Source organism: Hyperolius riggenbachi, chromosome 8 (genome assembly GCF_040937935.1).
Source record: "Hyperolius riggenbachi isolate aHypRig1 chromosome 8, aHypRig1.pri, whole genome shotgun sequence".
NCBI classification, from domain to species: Eukaryota; Metazoa; Chordata; class Amphibia; order Anura; family Hyperoliidae; genus Hyperolius; species Hyperolius riggenbachi.
This window is the reverse complement of record NC_090653.1, coordinates 97,333,378-97,353,814: the sequence shown is the minus strand read 5'-3', so window position 1 is coordinate 97,353,814 and position 20,437 is coordinate 97,333,378. Positions and strand designations below refer to the sequence as shown.

Genomic DNA, 20,437 nt, shown 5'->3' with positions numbered 1-20,437 from the left:
GTGTTTTTTTTTTTTATTTATGCAAATCACTAGGAAGACAACAGGAAGCGGAAACACATCACAGATCTTTACTTTTTAATGAAAAACGCATTAAAAAACGCATGAGAAACATAATGCATATGCGTTACCATAGACTTTCATTATGTGCGTTTTGGCAGCTAGTCTGCATATTATGCAACACTACCAGCATCTGTAGAACGCTTACTGTAAATCGCAAGTGCAACGCTGGTACTTCTGCCTCCCATAGACTAGCATTGCTGCATAAAACGCAGCGTTTTCCGCTCCTAGAGCATTTCTGTCATGTGTGCACCCGTTTTTAGAGTACAATCCCACTTCAACAGCTCTGTGGCTTTTTTTTTTTTAATCCATAAATTAAATTGAGTCTCACCAGGAAATAGAGATGGCCCGAACTTGTTCGCGACGAACCGCATAACACATAGTGAGTTCGATTCGCCCCCTATACCACATTATTGTGCTAAACTTTGACCCTCTACATCCCAGTCAGCACTCAGCAGACACATGGCAGCTAATCAGGCTGCACTCCCTCCTGGACCCCCGCCCCCCTATAAAAATGCTGCTGCATCAGCCATTTTCTCACTCTGTCTGCTGCCTGCTTAGTGAGAGAAGGGAGAGGTTGCTGGAGAGATAGGGAAAGCGTTAGTTAGGTCTTGTTAGCTTGCTCCTTGCTGATATTTGTTGCCGAAAAGCACCACAAAAAAAGCTCTTTTGAGAGCTAATGATCTTGTGATGTTTTGTGTGTGTGTGTGTGTGTGTGTGTGTGTGCCACTGACACATACCTTTCACTGCATCTCTGTGATTGCACATTGTATTATAACAGTCAGTGCATACCTTTCACTGCATCTGTGTGACTGCACACTATATTATACCAGTCAGTGCATACCTTTCACTACATCTGTGACTGCACATTGTATTATACCAGTCACTGCATACCTTTCACTGCATCTATGTGACTGCACACTGTTTTATATACCAGTCAATGCATACCTTTCACTGCATCTGTGACTGTACATTGTATTATACCAGTCACTGCATACCTTTCACTGCATCTATGTGACTGCACACTGTTTTATATACCAGTCAATGCATACCTTTCACTGCATCTGTGACTGTACATTGTATTATACCAGTCATTGCATACCTTTCACTGCATCTGTGTGACTGCACATTGTATTATACCAGTCAGTGCATACCTTTCACTTGAATGGATGGCAGACTTGCCCTCCATAACAGATTCTTGTTAAAGGATTTCAAGTGTATTTGTCTCATCACTATACAGCAGTCAGCAGGGCCTCGAAAGAGTCTTCCTGTATTGTTATTTTTCATCACTACCTCCCTGAGTTGGGACTTGCCTGCCGTGCCTGCTGCATTCCATGGATGTGTGGTGGTAGCCGTTTCTCAGGCTCCCACTCTGGACTGGAATCGAAACCTGATTCCCATACCTTTCACTGCATCTGTGTGATTGCACACTGTATTATACCAGTTACTGCATACCTTTCACTGCATCTGTGTGACTGCACACTGCATTATACCAGCGGTTCCTGCTCCTCTGCCCACAGCAGCCAGGTGTCCAAATCTTTGAGCGGAAGAAGCCAATGTCTACCAGTCATCCACTTGCTCGGTGTCTGACAACTGGCTTTGCGGATCTGTTAGCTCGCCAGCTGTTACCATACCATCTGAGGCCTTCCAAAAGTTTGTGGCGATTGGGACACCGCAGTGGAAGATACCAGGCTGCAATTTTTTTTCTAAAAAGGTGATACCCAAACTGTACCGTGATGTTGAAAGGCAAGTGGTGTCATCTCTGGCACACAGCATTGGGTCAAGGGTCCATCTGACCACAGATGCCTGGTCTGCAAAGCACGGTCAGGGCAGGTACATTACTTATACAGCAAATGGGTCCTTCCTTGGATGTGTGGTGGTAGTTGTTTCTCAGGCTCCCACTCCAGACCCCTGGACTACTGGGTGCACAGGCTTGACCTGTGGCCAGAGCTGTCACAATTTGCCATCCAACTTCTGGCTTGCACTGCCTCAAGCGTCCTGTCAGAAAGGACCTTCAGCGCAGCTGGAGGCATTGTCAGTGAGAAGAGAAATCGCCTAGGTCAAAAAAGTGTTCAGTACCTCACCTTTATCAAAATGAATGAGGCATGGATCCCGGAGGGCTACTGCCCGCCCGAAGACTAAGTCAGTCCCCAAACACAGCATCTCTGCCTGCATGCCGTGTGACTGGCTGCCTGCCCCAAGACTAAGTCGCTCCCCACACAGCATCTGTGCCTGCAGGCTGCTTGACTGGCTTCTCCGCCACCACCAACAGGGTCCAGGACTCTAGGTGGATTCCTGAATTTTTAAGGCCGCTGGTAGCAGCGGCCGCTAACAAAAAGAATAATAATATTTCTAGTGCGTGTACATGCCAACCTAATTTTTCTGGCTGCACTGTGGCTGCAAGAACAAAACTTGACAAGTGTCAATTCCCCTTCATGATCGTTACCTTGCCGCGGTGAAGGGGCTTGCGTATCACAATGAAGCAATGACCTATATGAGTGTGTTGGGGGGCACACCCAAGATAATAAGGTTGTTGCTTCATTGTGGACAGACCAAATTCAATCAGCTGGACAGTCACTGTTGTTCTGTGATTGAGCTACCTCAGCCCGAGCTGCCGTTTGTGGTACGTTACACAGGGAGTTTGGTCTGTCAGTGTGAAGCAATATACTACTTACACTACCTGCTGATCCATGTCTACACACGTAAGATGTTTTCAAGCACTTTATGCCTGCAATTTAGGAATGCAATGTGATTTCTGCCCTTTAGGGACTATAACCCTGCTGTGCGTCAAATCCAGATTTTTCCCAGGGACTTTTGGTGTGTATCCCAGTCCGCCATGCCCCCCTCCAGGGGTTAGATCCCTTGAAACATCTTTTCCATTACTTTTGTGGCCAGAAGCATTGTTTGTAGTTTTTCAAGTTCGCCTGCCCATTGAAGTCTATTGCAGTTCGCCGAATTCGCCGGTTCGCAAACTTTTGCGGAAGTTCTCGTTCTCGGTTTACGAACCCCAAATCTGAGTGTAATGATCCGCTCAGCTTTCTGCACAGACAGACAGCTGTTTGACCATTCCTTAAGTCTGAGGGCTGCAGGTCTCTGGAAAAGAGACCTGTCTTTTCTTTGCAAGTTTCAGACCTGCTCTGCTACTGAGGAATTTGCATACATTTGTTATGCAATTGCCTAGCTGCCTCCTTTGAAGGCTGGCAGTATAAATACCATGTTCTCCCAGAATCCTTTGCTGGTCATCTTCATGGTTTGTTATTGATGAACTCTCCTAGAGTATCAGCCCTGTTTGTTTGCTAAAGTTTACCTTGGAGTAATTCCTTGGGACTGCACTGGGCACCTTCTCTAGTGCAGTTAGGTTGCATTATCTGTTTTGCCTGTTCAGTCTTTGTGTCTCGATTGCCATGTCGCCAGCGGCAGTCGACAGGGAATCGTTCTGTCTTTCTGGGGGTGCTAACCAGAGCAGCGGTTGCTACTGGTAGCCCCTTCTGTTCATTTGTCTGGATCGCACTCGCCCTAGTGGTGGTGGCAGTGCCTCCTTCTGTATTCTGCCTCAGGGGTGCTAACCAGAGCAGCGGTTGCTACTGGTAGCCCCATCTGTTGTCTGTCTGGATCGCACTCGCTCTAGCGGTAGCAGCGGTGGTTCCTTCTGAACTCTGTCTGGGAGTGTAGGCCAGAGCTGCGGTTGCTGCTGGCCGCGCCTCCTCTCTGTCTTGTACAAACGCTTGCTGTAGGCTCGGTGAGGTAACCATTTAGCAAGCGTTCGCGTTCTCTATTTCGTGTTTGTGTGTATTTGATCAGTTAGGGTGGCACGCTTATCAATGGGCGCCTAACGCGCGGTGATTGTGCAGAAACGCGTTTGCTGTTGCGAATGAGTGCGATGTTCGCGTTTAGCTAGCGTTTGTTATTTTCTTTATCTTCTCATGGTTGTTTGCTGGGCCTTTGCTACTCTCGTGTTCTGTTCTGTTCAGCCTTGTGTCACTTCTGGCAATCGCCTCTCTCTTGCGACTGAGATCCCGCTTTGTTTCTGCGAATGTGTGTTCGCCGTCGCTGGATGGCGACTAGATTGGGGAACACACATTTAGTCTGTCTCTGTGCTCTCTCTTTAAGGGCTATCCAGCCCTACTTTGCTTCAACTCGTGCAATTCCCATCTGGCATGTGTGGCAGTACAGAGGCTGAGTCCGTTTGTACTCCACAGCTCCATCTGCCGGTGGGAATCTCCCTCTACAGGTGCATAGCACCATAGCTGGGTTATATATATATTACAAGCTTGTGGAGGATTTCCGTAGTGTCGGCGCGCGTCCTGTGCACTGACCTCGGAAATAAATCTCGCAGTCGTTACACTGAGGTTCGAGCCATCTCAGGAAATTGCATGGACATAATGGGTAAAAATACTTGTGAGGGGAGCCCTTGGTGTTTGTGTTTTTACACGTGTACTTTCACATTAAACATGTAAACTTTCACCAATTTTCTCAATACGAAAATAATAATAATCTAGATTGAAGCATAGGGATACTAAAAAAACACATAAATTCCACCCCTACCATCTGTAAAAATGCATTTTCCTGCCCCAAAAAATAGCTTTTATTTATGAAAAATCTATAACCATATTTTTGCATTTCACTGGGAACAGGTTCCCACAGGTGTCCTTGATTTCTACAGTAATTTGTTGACAAAAGGAGATGTCAATAGTGACTTCGCAATTCTGTCATAATGAAATCAATCATGGCCACCCCTCAAATGTCAATGCATTTAGGTCAGAATAGCCAAAAGTCAGTATTTACTGTAAGTCAGAAATTGCACTGTTAATTTACAATTAAAGCGGTATAAAACCCTGACAAAATATTCAATAAAAACATGTTTACCTACTTTTTATATGCCGTACGGTTATCATATTTGCATTTGTGCATAAGTATTATTATTCATTTAGAAGTTATAGGTTTCCAAAAGTACAGTTTTTTGCTTTGTGAGCTGACTTTGCATTTTATTAATAACTGTTTTTATTTGTTGCTGTTTTGCAGGCAGACAAGCTTTCAGTGTCTCTCTGTCTACAGCAGCTCCTGCACAGTCAGAGAATGTGTCACATTCCTCACTTGTTATCTTGTGTTTACTTAAATGTATCATTATCTGAAGTTCGGATGCGTCTGCAATTCACTGCACTCAACTTTCAAGCTCTGTGTGTAACCCTTCGAATGCTGGTCTAGTAAAAAAAAATGCTGGTTGCATATAATATGCTGTAAATAATGTTTTAGAGCAAAGATGGAATGCAGGGTTATATTCCAGTTTAATGTATAATGAAATTTGGAAACTCAGACTATTCCTTGCATTTTTATCATAATTTCAATTGGTGCACAAACCCAGCTTGACCAAGAAGCACCATATGCATCCAGCATTCTCTGATGACTGGGAGCATAAGGGAATGACTGATTTCAGTTACAAAGTGTTAGAACCCTTTTCTATTGTGTACATTCTGATCCAAAAATGGATCTAACACAATTCTCTCGACATTACAGAAATCACAATGGCATTGTGAGGGGCTCCCAGTATAGATAGCCTACCCAGTACAAGGTCAAAAGAGGGACCCCAGTATAGGTAGCAAGAGGGGTATTCTGTGGACCCCCTTATCGTCTAATACCTACACCACTAGCTGGGGGGAGACAGCACGTATGCCAGAGGCAGCACTCAGAGCCATAGGTTCGCCACCACTAGAATATAGTGTAGGTGAATTCCCAAGTTTATTTTTTGTTGTCTATGAATATATTTCTGCGTATTGTGTGAGCAATATCATACAAAATAGTTCTGTGTAGCTAATAACTATTGTTTTTTTTATATATATTTTAGGTGTTGGATATACTATGGTGATTATATCAACCCTTGTATCTATATACTACAACGTCATAATTGCTTACAGCTTATATTATTTGTTTTCTTCATTCCGAAGTTATCTGCCATGGGATAATTGCTATGAATGGGCAGATAGTCACTGTAGAAGCGCCACCAGTGGTAAGTCACTGCATAACATGCAATACAGAAAGAAACATAAATTCACAGATAAACTGTTTATTTTATTTATTTATTGTTCCAGGTTTCTGCTATGTAACCTTGGACAACTCTTCTTCAATATTAATGAACCTAACTTGGGTACATGAACAAAATTTCACCTGCACTATCGACAACACAACGGAGCTACCAAGCAAGCAATACTGGGAGTAAGATTCATGAGCACTTTGTCATCACTTTCTGTAAAATGGGACATGGTTAAATGTTAAGTCCAGTGAAGTGCAGGGTGCACCACAAGTAAGTGAACCCCAGGGCTTCACGTGACCTTGATGCTTCCTCCTTCCGGCTTGGAAGGAGGAACCATTGGAGTCACTTAAAGCGTGGCGTGAACCGCATTTAAATGACAACTGTAGTGAGAGCAATATAGAGGCTGCTATTTATTTACTTTTAAACAATACCAGTTGCCTGGCTTCCCTGCTGATCTCTTTGGCTGCAGCAGACTCTGACTCAAGGCCGGGCTGAGGCAGAGGCGAGAGAGGCTCTAGCCTGAGGGTGCAGTGTAAGAGGGAGTGCACAACTCTCTCAGCTATCATTCCCCTATTGTGTTTGAAGGAAAGAGAAATAAGAAAAAGGGATACATGGCAGTGACTGCAAGCCAGATAAATAGAGATTAAAGGAGTACTGTAGAGGGGTAGGGGGAAAAAGAGTTGAACTTAGCTGGGGCTTCTAACAGTCCCCCACAGACGTCCTGGGCCTGCGCAGCCAGCCACCTGTGCTCTGGTCACTTCCAGAATTTCCGACTTTAACGTCGGAAAACCACTGCGCCTGCGGGGCCATGTTCTAACTCCTGCTGCTGATGTCACTGGGAGCATACTGCACAGGCCCAGTACTGTCTGCGACTGTGCAGTACGCTCCTGGTGACGTCAGCAGGAGTGAGGATGCGGCCATGCAGGCGCAGTGGTTTTCCGACTTTAATGTCGGATATTCCGGAAGTGAACCGGTGGCAGGGGCCTGAGCATCGATGAATGGCTGCGCATGCACAGGATGTCTGCGGGGGACTGTTAGAAGCCCCAGGTAAGTTCAACTCTTTTTCCCCCTACCCCCCCTTCAGTACTCCTTTAAGGTGTTGGGGGGGGGGTGCCTCTTACTCTAATAGCAATCACTGTGTGATGGCTGGAGTGGGAGGAATGAAGGGGTGCACTTTGGTGTCTTTGGCTGCTTTGGGTGCTGGTGGACTTTGTCCCGGCTCAGTTCTGAATCACCTGAAACAAGCATGCAATAAATCCAGTCTGCTCTGACAATAATGTCAGAAACACCTGATCTGCACATGCTTGTTCAGGGTCTATGGCTAAAAGTATTAGAGGCAGAGGTTCAGCAGGATAGCCAGGCAACTGGTATTGCTTAAAAGGAAATCAAAATAACAGCCTTCATATCCTTCTCACTTCAGTTTTCCTTTAAGTGAACTCCGTGACCTTGTACACTGCTTCGCGTTCTGAAATTAGGTGTGTGGGAGTATTCAGGTTTCCGAATTCAATCTCTCAAATTCGAACACCAAAGCTACTGATCAGTTTACATTGCAAAAGATCTCATCATGGAACATTTTTGAGGAAGCAGGTGATTGAATCAGGTCGTATATTTTCAAGTCTTTGATTGGCTGGTCATGATTAGAGATGGTCTTTGAGATGCAAATTGCATTCAGATTGTATGAAACTTGAAACTGGACCAATTATTTTCAACAGTAAAGGTGCCCATACACTTACTCGATTTCCCGCCGATAGACAGCAGATTCGATCACTGTGATGGAATCTGCTGTGTAATCGATGCGCAAACACTGACCGATCGACTGATTTCCGTCTGAAATCAATCCCGTCGATCTGTCTGCACGGAAAATTTTGCTCGAACGCCGGCGGGTCGGGAGTGCATCGATAGCAGCGTTCGAATGTCCAACGACCTACGCTAACGGCAATACATTACCAGTTCCGCCGGCACGTGTCCCCGCTGTCCCCGCGGTCCCATCTCCGCGCTGGGCTCCGACTGGCTTAACTTACTTCCTGTCGGGGGAAGTTTAAACAGCCCTCTACTGTTTAAACTTCCCCCGACAGGAAGTAAAGTGAAGCTGAAGCCCAGAGCAGAGAAGAGACAGCGGAGACCAGGGGACTCGTGCCGGCCGAATCAGGTAATGTATGCAGGGGGCGATGGCAGCGGCAGCTCCAGGGATTGTGAATTGATTTCATAGTGAAATCAATTAAAAATCTGTTTGCAGTGTAGGCAGCCAATAGATCCCTCTTTGATCAGATTCGATCACAGAGGGGCCTATCTGCTGGTCGATCTGGTGGCAATCGACCACTGTATGGCTGCCTTAAGTAAGTCCAATGGCTCCACTTTCAAGTTGCATACAATTTTTATGACAGCTACAAAAAAGTTATAATTATTTGTATTACATTATTACATAATTATTTGTCACTTTTTGTGTAGGCCGAAGCAAAAAGCAAAAGTGAGACATAATCACGGGATCACAACCAAACACTTAGAAACAAAATCCCCATACAGGTGCTAGAGTATCAACCAAATTCGTTCAGTAGAAGTCATATGTCTGTAGACACCTTCACAAATCAGTCAATTTAATCCCATGCTTCTCCATGACATCTACTAAAGAACAATTTGTATACAATAAATTGATCATTTCTAGAACTGAACTATAAGCTGATATGTCTGGGAAGAATGGAATCCAGAAAAATATAAAATGAGTGCCTGCAGGTCTCAGGACAATTCTCATAGACTTAAGGTGGCCATAAATCAGGTGACCGACAATGTGACCAATTTCGAGACATAGTTGGTCACAAAATTTGATTGCACATGCTGCAAGATGTTGGGCCTAATTGCTCGACAAAAGCGACGAAACCCCCGGCGCTGTCCCCATAGTGTTAGATCTCCCCTCAGTGCCCAGTGCTAGTTATACTTTACCTGTCCGCAGCCTCCGCTTGTCCTCCTGCTGGCTCCGGGCACACTCCACTCCAGTGCTGGTCGTAATGGAGAAAGCTACGCTTACGGATCATTACGCGTAATTTTACGCTATTACGCATTACGAAATTACGCTTACGGCATAGACAGTAAATTTCGGTACATGTCTATAATTACGTATAGCACTTACGCAATTACGCGTAAGTATACCGTAATTCATGTTATTACGTTATAGGTTTACGCGTAAAATCCTACTAGCAATTAATGCGTAAGGTCATGCTGCCAAGCGGAAAAGTTGACGCATGGATCAATGTTAGGTAGCCGCCGACTTTAAGGGTTAATAGCAAAGCCCCCTTAAGTGCTAAGAGCCTCAAATTTAGAGAATATATTAAGGAGATCAGAAGGAATAAGAGGAAAAACATTTTTTTCAAAAAGACCTTATAGTTTTTGAGAAAATCGATGTTACAGTTTCAAAGGAAAAATATATACATTTAAAAACCCGCCGACTTTAACGGTTAATAGCAAAGCCTGCTTAAAATTTAGGAACACCAAATTCACAGGGTATATTAAGGGGATCAGTGGGAATAAGAGGAAAAAAAAGTTTTCAAAAAGACCTTATAGTTTTTGAGAAAATCGATTTTTAAGTTTCAAGGGCGAAAATGTCTTTTAAATGCGGAAAATGTCAGGTTTTTTTGCACAGGTAACAATAGTGTTTTATTTTCATAGATTCCCCCAAGTGGGAAGAGTTTTACTTACTTCGTTCTGAGTGTGGGAAATATAAAAAAAAAACGACGTGGGGTCCCCCCTCCCAGACCTCTTTAACCCCTTGTCCCCCATGCAGACTGGGATAGCCAGAATGCGGAGCACCGGCCGCGTGGGGCTCCGCACCCTGACTATACCAGCCCGCATGGTCCATGGATTGGAGGGTCTCGGAAGGGGAGGGGCAGCCAAGCTTTCCCCTCCCCCTCCGAGCCCTTGTCCAATCCAAGGACAAGGGGCTCTTTCTTCACCTCCGATGGGCGGTGGAGGTGGAGGCCGCGATTTCCTGGGGAGGGGTTCATGGTGGCATCTGGGAGTCCCCTTTAAAAAGGGGTCCCCCAGATGCCCACCCCCCTCCCAGGAGAAATGAGTATAGAGGTACTTGTAGTACCCCTTACCCATTTCCTTTAAGAGTTAAACGTAAATAAACACACAAACACATAGAAAAAGTATTTTAATTGAACAAAAAACATAACCACGAAAAAAGTCCTTTAATATTCTTAATTAACCATTAATACTTACCTGTCCCTTTAAAAGCCAGTTCCCACGCAATATCCTCGGAAATATACTAATCAGTTACAATGTAACAACTTTGTTACTTTGTAACACCACCGCACCCGACGTCACTCGCCGCTCACCCGCCGGCCGCCGCATACACTCTAAGTCCCTGCCGGCTCCCACCGCCCACTCCGCCCACACCTGTCACTCATATACATGCTGGCACCCATGGGTGCCAGCATGTATATAGGTGACATGTGGGAGAGGCGGGGAGGGCAGCGGAGCCGGCGGGGACTTAGCGTCCCTTCACCCGACAGAGCTCTGAGCTATATTAGCTCAGAGCTCTCGAAAGCATCTTTGTATTTGGGCTCCAAGGAGCCCCATTGGTCCTTAGCAGACCAATGGGGTTCCTTCAAATCAGAAGGAACCCCATTGGTCTGCTAAGGACCAATGGGGCTCCTTGGAGCCCAAATACAAAGATGCTTAGAGAGCTCTGAGCTATAGCTCAGAGCTCTGTCGGGTCCTGCAGCACAGACGCGGTGGCGGCGGTGAGTGACGTCGGGTGCGGCGTAGTTACAATGTAACAAAGTTGTTACATTGTAATAACTTTGTTACATTGTAACTGATTAGTATATTTCCGAGGATATTGCGTGGGAACTGGCTTTTAAAGGGACAGGTAAGTATTAATGGTTAATTAAGAATATTAAAGGACTTTTTTCGTGGTTATGTTTTTTGTTCAATTAAAATACTTTTTCTATGTGTTTGTGTGTTTATTTACTTTTAACTCTTAAAGGAAATGGGTAAGGGGTACTACAAGTACCTCTATACTCATTTCTCCTGGGAGGGGGGTGGGCATCTGGGGGACCCTTTTTTAAAGGGGACTCCCAGATGCCACCATGAACCCCTCCCCAGGAAATCGCGGCCTCCACCTCCACCGCCCATCGGAGGTGGAGAAGAGCCCCTTGTCCTTGGATTGGACAAGGGCTCAGAGGGGGAGGGGAAAGCTTGGCTGCCCCTCCCCTTCCGAGACCCCCCAATCCATGGACCATGTGGGCTGGTATAGTCAGGGTGCGGAGCCCCACGCGGCCGGTGCTCCGCATTCTGGCTATCCCAGTCTGCATGGGGGACAAGGGGTTAAAGAGGTCTGGGAGGGGGACCCCACGTCGTTTTTTTTTTATATTTCCCACACTCAGAACGAAGTAAGTAAAACTCTTCCCACTTGGGGGAATCTATGAAAATAAAACACTATTGTTACCTGTGCAAAAAAAACTGACATTTTCCGCATTTAAAAGACATTTTCGCCCTTGAAACTTAAAAATCGATTTTCTCAAAAACTATAAGGTCTTTTTGAAAAAAAAAATTTTCCTCTTATTCCCACTGATCCCCTTAATATACCCTGTGAATTTGGTGTTCCTAAATTTTAAGCAGGCTTTGCTATTAACCGTTAAAGTCGGCGGGTTTTTAAATGTATATATTTTTCCTTTGAAACTTTAACATCGATTTTCTCAAAAACTATAAGGTCTTTTTGAAAAAAAAAATTTTCCTCTTATTCCTTCTGATCTCCTTAATATATTCTCCAAATTTGAGGCTCTTAGCACTTAAGGGGGCTTTGCTATTAACCCTTAAAGTCGGCGGCTTTTTTATATTATACGGGAGCGTAATATTACGCGATTACGGCAGACTGTGTAATTTCAATGGGAATTTACTGTCTTACGCGTAATTTGTTACGCGTAAAACGTAACCCTACGGTCTACGCGTAATTAATTACGCGTAATACCGTAACCTTACACGTAACGCTTACGGTGCATTTGTAGTGAATTACGATGCGTAATTACGCTAATGCGTAATTTCGGCCCAGCACTGCTCCACTCTGCATAGACACGTGCACCACGTGGTTGCCTAGTAAGGGCACACGTATGACGTCAGAGGTCGCACATGCGGCCACGAAAATATATTAACATTAAAAATCGTAACGTATTGCAACAATATAACTTACCCCAACCCTACGCTTACACAGAACCCTCCCCTGGTGGTGCCTAAAGCTAACCACTCCCCTGGTGGTGCCTAACTCTAACCAACCCCCTCCCCCACGGTGTTGCCTAAACCTAAGCGCCCCCTGGGTGGTGCCTAACAACTCCCCCTTGTGGTGCCTAACCCTAACCACTCCCCCTGCAGAAACACCATTTTTCCCATAGAAACGATAATATCTCTGATAACGTAAAATCTGTACATACAAATGAAATAATATGGCTATAATGTTGCAAGCTTCTAAAATGATAACATACTTCAAAAACTTTAATGTTCTAATGTTGTTAACGATATTTATCGGGCACACTTTTTTCAGCTTTTTTCACCGTATTAACGATAATTGCATTAGAGTCTATGGCGGCTCCCTTTTTAACCACTAGCAGGCAGCGCCCTTTTTTACTGCTTCCAAAGACATAGTGACAGTAAGATGCTTGGAAACTGTCAATTTAAAGAGAAACTGAAGTCTATTTACTTAGTTTCCTATGAAAGCACAGTTAATGACTTAAACAAAACATTTTAATATTTACATGTAATTTTTTTTTTAACTTCTAAAATCTAATTTACAGCTTTGGCCCTGTCAGCTTTCTTTCTTGCTTTACTTGATCAGAGAAATTTGTTAGAAACTCAATAGAAAAAAATAAATAAAAAGTAAAACTTGTCATCGCCACCTTGTGGTAAGCCTGAAAAACAACATATGCTAACACAGTTGTAACTGAAGAATAATTGTATTAGTATAATACATGTGGGTTCAAAGCCACTTTAACCACAGAAAAATACTATGCCATGCAGTGGTGGCAGTCCCACCCACAGATCCTTCATTTGGACTATTCCATGTCACAATATTTGGATATACTACAAGATGGTTATAGGCACATCTAAGTGCCTGAGGTTTTCACCAATTGTTAGCATAACTATTTTTTGTGGCATGATCAGATTTACTATACTGAAGTCCGGAACTGGATATTTATAATACGCATTTGTATTTTCAGTAAAATGGCTTTGAAGCGGTCAAGCGGCATGGATGAAACAGGGCAAGTAGTTTGGCATTTGGCTCTCTGTCTTCTGTTGGCATGGATCATAACTGCAGCTGCACTTGTTAAAGGAATACAATCTTCTGGAAAAGTAAGATATGTGTCACTTTTTGATATCTACAGTCATTTATGCATAGTGATATAGTAATTCAACTAACAGTAAGATAAAACATTAACAGAGTCTACATGACAGCATTATACGCACTAAGCATCATCACTGTGCTTTCCAGAGCTTATATTAAACCTTAATAAAAATGTGCTTAAAAGTTAAGTGTATGAATAATTATAAAAGTTATCTGCTGTCTGATGTCTTTATTGTGTTGCATAGGTTTGTTAATTCCCATTTAATGACTTTTGTGTGGTTAGTGGCAAGCATTCTGTGTAGTTTAGTTTCTCAGCCTTGAAGAACAGCTTTCTTAGCCTCATTGAATCTTTAGTCTATTAGAAGCTCAGCTTGCTTCCGATTGTAAAATGTGCCCAGTTTTACACTTCTAGAAAACACCATGGGCAATATGCAACTCACTTTTTCTCTTTTTGTTCTCTCCAAGTTGATAATTTCACAATTGTCAATTAAAGGAACACTATCAAACCAAGTGTTTTAAAATGGCATGGTACAAATAATGTCTAAGTAGCTGTGTAAACATTTTCTTACTTTTACATGTTGAATATCAGAGGCAAAAGCTTTAGTTCATTGTGTGTAGATTTTAGGTGCGTTGGAAGGTTTCATTTGCAGAGGTGAATCTCTGCAGTCTGACCTGCTAAGAACAGTGCAATATTGAAGCAGAGTTATATGAAATGCCTCGGGTGTCAGGTTTCACACATTATTACAAATGTTTATGTTGCACATAAGATAAATTTCCTCTGCTTACTGCAGACAGCTCTCAGAGACAGGCAGTTGCAACTCCTATTATTGGAAAAAACATGTTAATCGATAGTGTTCCTTTAAATGCAATTTAGACCTCCAGCAAGCAAGAAATTCACAAAATAATTTTGATAGTACTTTTGGTACTTTTTTTAGTTGCAAAATGCTGAAAAATATTATAGAGAAGATGGAAAACTTTCATCTGGGGAAAACTTAGTAGAAAATGTGAATTGCATATGGGCCAAGGTTTCCTGTGTGAAAAGTTCTCCAAACAAATGGGTTGATCCATAAAGTAGCGATGCTCATTCGGATTCCGCAGAATTGAAATTTCAGAATTTTCCAAATGGCATTTTCTTCTGAATTTAGAAAATGCAGAAAATTTCTGCAAAAATCAGATCACTACAGTAATTTTAGACCAATCACAAGACAAGACTTTCAATTCTTCCTTTTTTTTTTGATACAAAAAATTACTTATAAATACTGCTTGAAAATCAGAAATTACAAAATCAGAAGTCGGAAAAATGGAAAATCAGAAATCGGAAAAATGTAAATTGGCATTGACAGAAATCGGAATTACAGTGGAATCATAAATGGGCATTTCCAACCATCCCTACCACAAAGCTTTTCTCTTGAATTACCTCATGTTACTTATTTACGTGACATTACTTATTTACCTATTACATAATTAAGTGTGTACCAGGCTTGAAGCTGAATACTCAACTCGCAACCAAGGAAGATGGATCAAGCAAAGTCTCCCTGACAACAAGCGTTTTACGATCCATCTTCCGGCCGGTGGGTATGCACGATGTCATGTGATGTTACACGACGGGCGCGAGCTAGACTTGAAGCCAATGCGTCGGAGTCGGCAGGGATTTTAAAGATCTGATCTGCTATGACGGTCATTATCGCTGTGGGACACTAAACGATGTTCGCATGATCGTGTGCCTGTACCCACATCACAAGATCGCGGAAATGACCGCTCGTCGATTGCCAGCTGTCTGGAAAAACATTGGTAAAATCCCGAGGTGGGTACGGGCCTTTAGGGTGCACACACACATCCAATTTTGATTTTCCAATGACAGACCAATTTTAACGCTTTCATGTAGTATGAGGGCCAACAGGTTCTTAATAGTACGAACAGCTGTGTAGGAAAGCTCTCATACTACATGGAGGTGGTAAAATTGGTCAGTGATTCGCAAATCACAATTGGATGTGTGTACATTCCCTGAGTGACTATGCAGCGCAGCACGTTCTGGATTTAATACTTGCATAGCGATTTACAAATGATAAGAGATCTATACAAAACTGTAAAGTCCCATCTACACGATACGATTCTTTGTGAGATTCGATTACGATTCTAATTACAATCCGATTAAATCCAACATGTCCGATCGGGATTCGATTCAATTCGAATTGCCATTGTTTTGCAATGGCAAATCGAATTTAATCGAACGAATCCCGTTCGGACATGTCAGATTTAATTGGATCATAAATAAAATCGTAATCGAATCTCACAAAGAATTATATCGTGTAGATTGGGCTTTAGATTCCATAGATATCTTGTTTCATAACTTTATTTCAGGTTTCCTTTGTCATCCATCCACAACTATGCAATTAAAAAAAATTCAAGAGGGAGAGTAGGCAGCTTTGCCAGGGCACACTGTCAGAGAGGGAAATACATTTCTGCACTACACAGGGATATACACAGTCACAGGAATGTGGAACACAGAGTTCTTTTGTCCCAGACAAACAGGCAGGAACATGACATAATGAGTAAACAAATAAATTGTGAGCTTTGTTTGTACAATAGAAAAAATAATCAAGATGAGCTTATAATAAGAATTGTGTGCCTGGGAAGAGAGCTCACTCCTAACCCTTCTGCTGTCAGCGCTTTGAGGATTTATGTGCTTATAGTGGCCAAGATGCTTTATACAAGTTTACTGAACCAGCAGGAGATTCTAATAGTTAAAATGACCCTGAAACTAGACTCAGAGCATTCCCTCTTTATACTGTAATAGATCGCGGAAAAGCCGCCTCGTGTGCCGGCAGCAAGGCAGCTGATTCCGCGTAAAGCTCGGCGGTTTGCACGCAGCAGCGTGCGTCTGGTGTGGCTGGGTCTGTTAGTTCACACAGGTTGAGGAATACGCGCGCGCGCTGAGAGGCAGAACCTTTATGACAAACGAGGAGGGATCGCCTGGTCAGCTGACCTCAGAGCAAGTGACTATTGGTTGATCGGTTATGGGTGGCGCCGGGGAGCACCGCTCTATATATAGTTACTGCTGGTCAGTCTCAGGTTGTCTGCCATTGCGAACACTTACGTGAAAGCACTCAGACCATAGTCAGATCCCACAGTGTGTTAGAACTAGGAGGACCTGGGAATTCACACTGAGCCAGATTACTTCTGTGATATTATTGTGTTATACTTCAGACTAGTTCCAGGGTGTTGAGACCACGGACCTCACACCCAAGACTAGGGATTCTGTGTTATCATTGTGTTATACTTCAGACTAGTTCCAGGGTGTTGAGACCACGGACCTCACACCCAAGACTAGGGATTCTGTGTACCATCATATTATACTTCAGACTAGTTCCAGGGTGTTGAGACCACGGGCCTCACACCCAAGACTAGGGATACTGTGTACCATCATATTATACTTCAGACTAGTTCCAGGGTGTTGAGACCATGGACCTCACACCCAAGACTAGGCATTGTTTGATATATGTTATGACGTTTTCCATTCCTGACTATCCCTCTGCTTTCTGATTCAGTACCTACGCATATCTGATTACCTGTTGCCAACCCTGCCTGCCATTGGTTACCGAATCAGCCTTCTGTCTCTGTACCTTATCTGTCCGTGTGTTGCCGACCTGGCTTGCCCGACCTTGAGAGCTATCCCTCTCCATTGAGAGATTAGTCTCTAGACCTGCTTGTGACACCCACCTTCCAGGTGTCACTCAGCCACAGGTTCTTCCTGCTATCCAGCCTGGGGCTCCACCCCTTTGGATCCCTCAGGCTGCTGGAAGGTTTTTGCACTTCCCAGAGGGAGGTATTTCCCATACTGCCAAGGACCACCTGCTCCTCGGGTGGTCCCACTCAAAGTCATTACTGTTGCACCAAACACTCACACTATATAGGTGTCCAGAGGTTAGTTTTACTTGGATTATTGGTGATTCTGCAGATCATCAATAATCAGGTATATATCTGTATTCTTGGTGATACTGCAGATCACCAATAATCAGATTCTCTCTGTGTGCTGACACCGATCGTTACATATGCACACTGACAAATTTACAAAGCTGTAGATCCAGTTTCTGCAAGGACTTTTCCAATTGTATAAAAAGGTATTTTAGACAATAGAATGTTTCGTGTTTTAAATAAAGGTGGGTTGGTTCCTGAAAATGACAAATAGGATTTTGACTATGGGCCAGTTCACACGAGTGTCTTCCGGTGTGTTAATCAAATGCTTTTCTCCAAGCATGCAGAAAAGCATTAGACATCTTCTGGCGGTGTTGCTTAAAGGGTCGGCTGAAACAACGGGAAAAATCAGGATTGGAATGCACAGCCGACGGCACAGGCACTGCCCATTCACTTGAATTGGCAGCGGTTTAACGACAAGCTGGTGGAAAACGTCCATGTGAACTGGCCCTACAACTCATGAGAACAAATGTATATACTGTACTAAAAGGCAGTTGTAATACTACCTAATGTGCTTGTGGTGAGGAAGGCAGAGAGGGCTTGCGCAGTGGGCACTCACACGGTGCTGCATGGGGGAGAGGGGGTGCATGCAGTGGAATATTTTAAGCTAGTTGACCACTGAGGGGTTTTTCATCTTGAGGACCAGAGCAATTTTCACCATTCAGCGCTCCTTCCATTCATTTGTGAATAACTTTATCGCTCCTTATCACAACAAAATGATCTATATCTTGTTTTTTTCCCCCACCAATTAGGCTTTCTTTGGGTGGTACATTTTGCTAAGAAATATTTTATTATAAATGCATCTTAATGAAAAAAAATAAGAAAAAATGGAAAGAAAATCATTTCTCAGTTTTCAGCCATTATAGTTTTAAAATAATACATGCTACTGTAATTAAAACCCACGTATATTTGCCCATTTGTCCTGGTTATTACACTGTTTAAATTATGTCCCTACCACAATGTATGGTGACAATATTTTATTTGGAAATAAAGGTGGATTTTCTTCAGTTTTGCATCCGTTGCTAATTACAAGCCCTTATTTTCAAAAAACAAAACAGTAATATACACTCTTGACATACATTATAAAAAGTTTAGTCCCTAAGTTAACTATGTATGTATTTTTTAAAATGTCACCTTTTTTATTAATTAATACTATATTATATGTATTTTTCTTTATTGGGAACTTCCTAGGTGTAATTTTACTTCTTGACTGCGAGATGTCCCCCCACACTTTATTCTGATTATTTACATTTGACTGCATATACCCGTTACAGGAAATAACGCATGTATTCTATACATACATTTTTGTCAATGAACACAGTATCTCATTGATGCTGGTATTCATTGATATGGCACTTAGATCAGTGAATGGGAACTGGTTTCCTGTTCACTGATCTGTGCACTAACGGGAGGCAATGAGAACGTCAGGCAGGAGTGAACAGGATCGTACACACCGGTGATAGCGGCAACAAACTAATATCTATGTCCACGGGACTTCAGATGAAGTCCTGCAGGATGTAGATACTGTATACCGCCCGTGGTGCAGAAACTAGTTAAAGGCTTGAAGAATTACTGGTACATTCAGAGCAGATGGCTTGTGACAGCCCTAAAACCAGGAAAAATAGTTATGCTTTGATACCCTTTGGCCTCATACTAAGTAGGGACAGGGCTGAAAATGTTCTTTAGTAATGATTCTATGACATTTATCTCTTTTAGGTGGTCTACTTCACTGCCTTGTTCCCTTATGCCGTCCTTATTATCCTCCTCGTTAGAGGAGTCACCCTGGAGGGAGCAAGAGATGGTATTGAATATTTTATTGGACAACAGTCCGATATTTCAAAGCTCAACAATGGAGAGGTGAGTATTTTACTACAGCCAATCATATCTATTATGCTTTAAATTTAAAGAATTCAAAAATGTAGTTATATACTTTTACAAAGCATGTTTTACGTTTCTTTTTATTTAAAACTCATATCCAGGCCAATTTCTACCCAATGTAAAATTTTTGTGGCAAATAAGGCTTTTAATGCCAAGATTCTTGCTAAGATTCTTTGCTAAAAATGTGATCACGTAACTTGAAGCAAATGAAATATTTAGCAGCAGACTTTGTAGTAGGGGTTGTTGTTGCTTACTGACACAACATCATCATGCTGTTAAGATTTCAAGGGGGTCGATGTTTACCTGAGCTTTCTGAAGTGATCAAAGCCTCCAGTTCTGAGGAGCCTCTTTGTGAGGAAGTGATAGGTCACCCTTTTAAATCAAATGTAAGCAAGCTGACCATAAAAAGGTTAGATACTTACCTGTGAAGATGGAAGGCTCTGCATCCCACAGGTGCCGAACTCTAGTCCTCCAGGGCCATATATATATATATGTCAGTGTTTAGGATGGGCTGAGAAATGGAGAAATGTGTTCTACCTGATGAAGCACACCTTTCCTGATTCAGTCCCATCAATGAATTGAGTTGTGCCAAAATTGTGTGAGGACCTCAGCTCTTGAGGACTGAAGTTTCTGGTCCTCTCTCTGTGCCGCTTTACTGTCCTCTGTTGGACATTCTGCAATTCTGCAATTTCAGGTGACCTTGGAAGGCTTCAGAAGCACTTATGTTCTGCAGATGGGTGGCTCTGTACTGCATATGCACGAACACCCACTTGCACGTGAGCAGCGCTTGCTCATCTTCTGAATCACTTGGATAACATGAGCAGTTGCAAATCAGTACTGTGAACAGGCCCATAGAATTGTATGGGCAGTGAGTTGACATAAAAAATATATTCTGCAATGCAACTGAGCACTGTGAACTAGCCCTCAGTTCAGCCTGCATTAAAAATGTGTTTATGCATTTTGTGTCCATACATTTTGCAATGAATATATTTTAAACACCTGCTGGCTCCTGTAATTCCTTGCTGCCAGCAGAGTGGGAGTTTCTTCCCAGCACAACAAGGATCACCTGACACTGCCCACTTCCTGTCTGTACTGAGAGAAATTATCTCTATGCAGTCAGCACATCGGCTTTAGTTCTTCCCCACCCAGTGATTAAAAGCATTCAA

At 43.0% G+C, this 20,437-nt stretch overlaps 1 protein-coding gene across 1 annotated transcript in view; it reads left to right on the top strand.

Annotated features, from left to right (window-relative positions):
* LOC137528274 (sodium- and chloride-dependent neutral and basic amino acid transporter B(0+)-like) overlaps positions 1 to 20,437 on the top strand; it is a 77,567-nt gene that overhangs the window by 36,191 nt on the left and 20,939 nt on the right. Inside the window, exons 4-7 of the mRNA XM_068249567.1 lie at positions 5,900 to 6,061; positions 6,144 to 6,267; positions 13,294 to 13,426; positions 19,110 to 19,250. Coding sequence (XP_068105668.1) covers positions 5,900 to 6,061; positions 6,144 to 6,267; positions 13,294 to 13,426; positions 19,110 to 19,250 — 560 coding nt within the window. The remainder of the gene's footprint in view (positions 1 to 5,899; positions 6,062 to 6,143; positions 6,268 to 13,293; positions 13,427 to 19,109; positions 19,251 to 20,437) is intronic.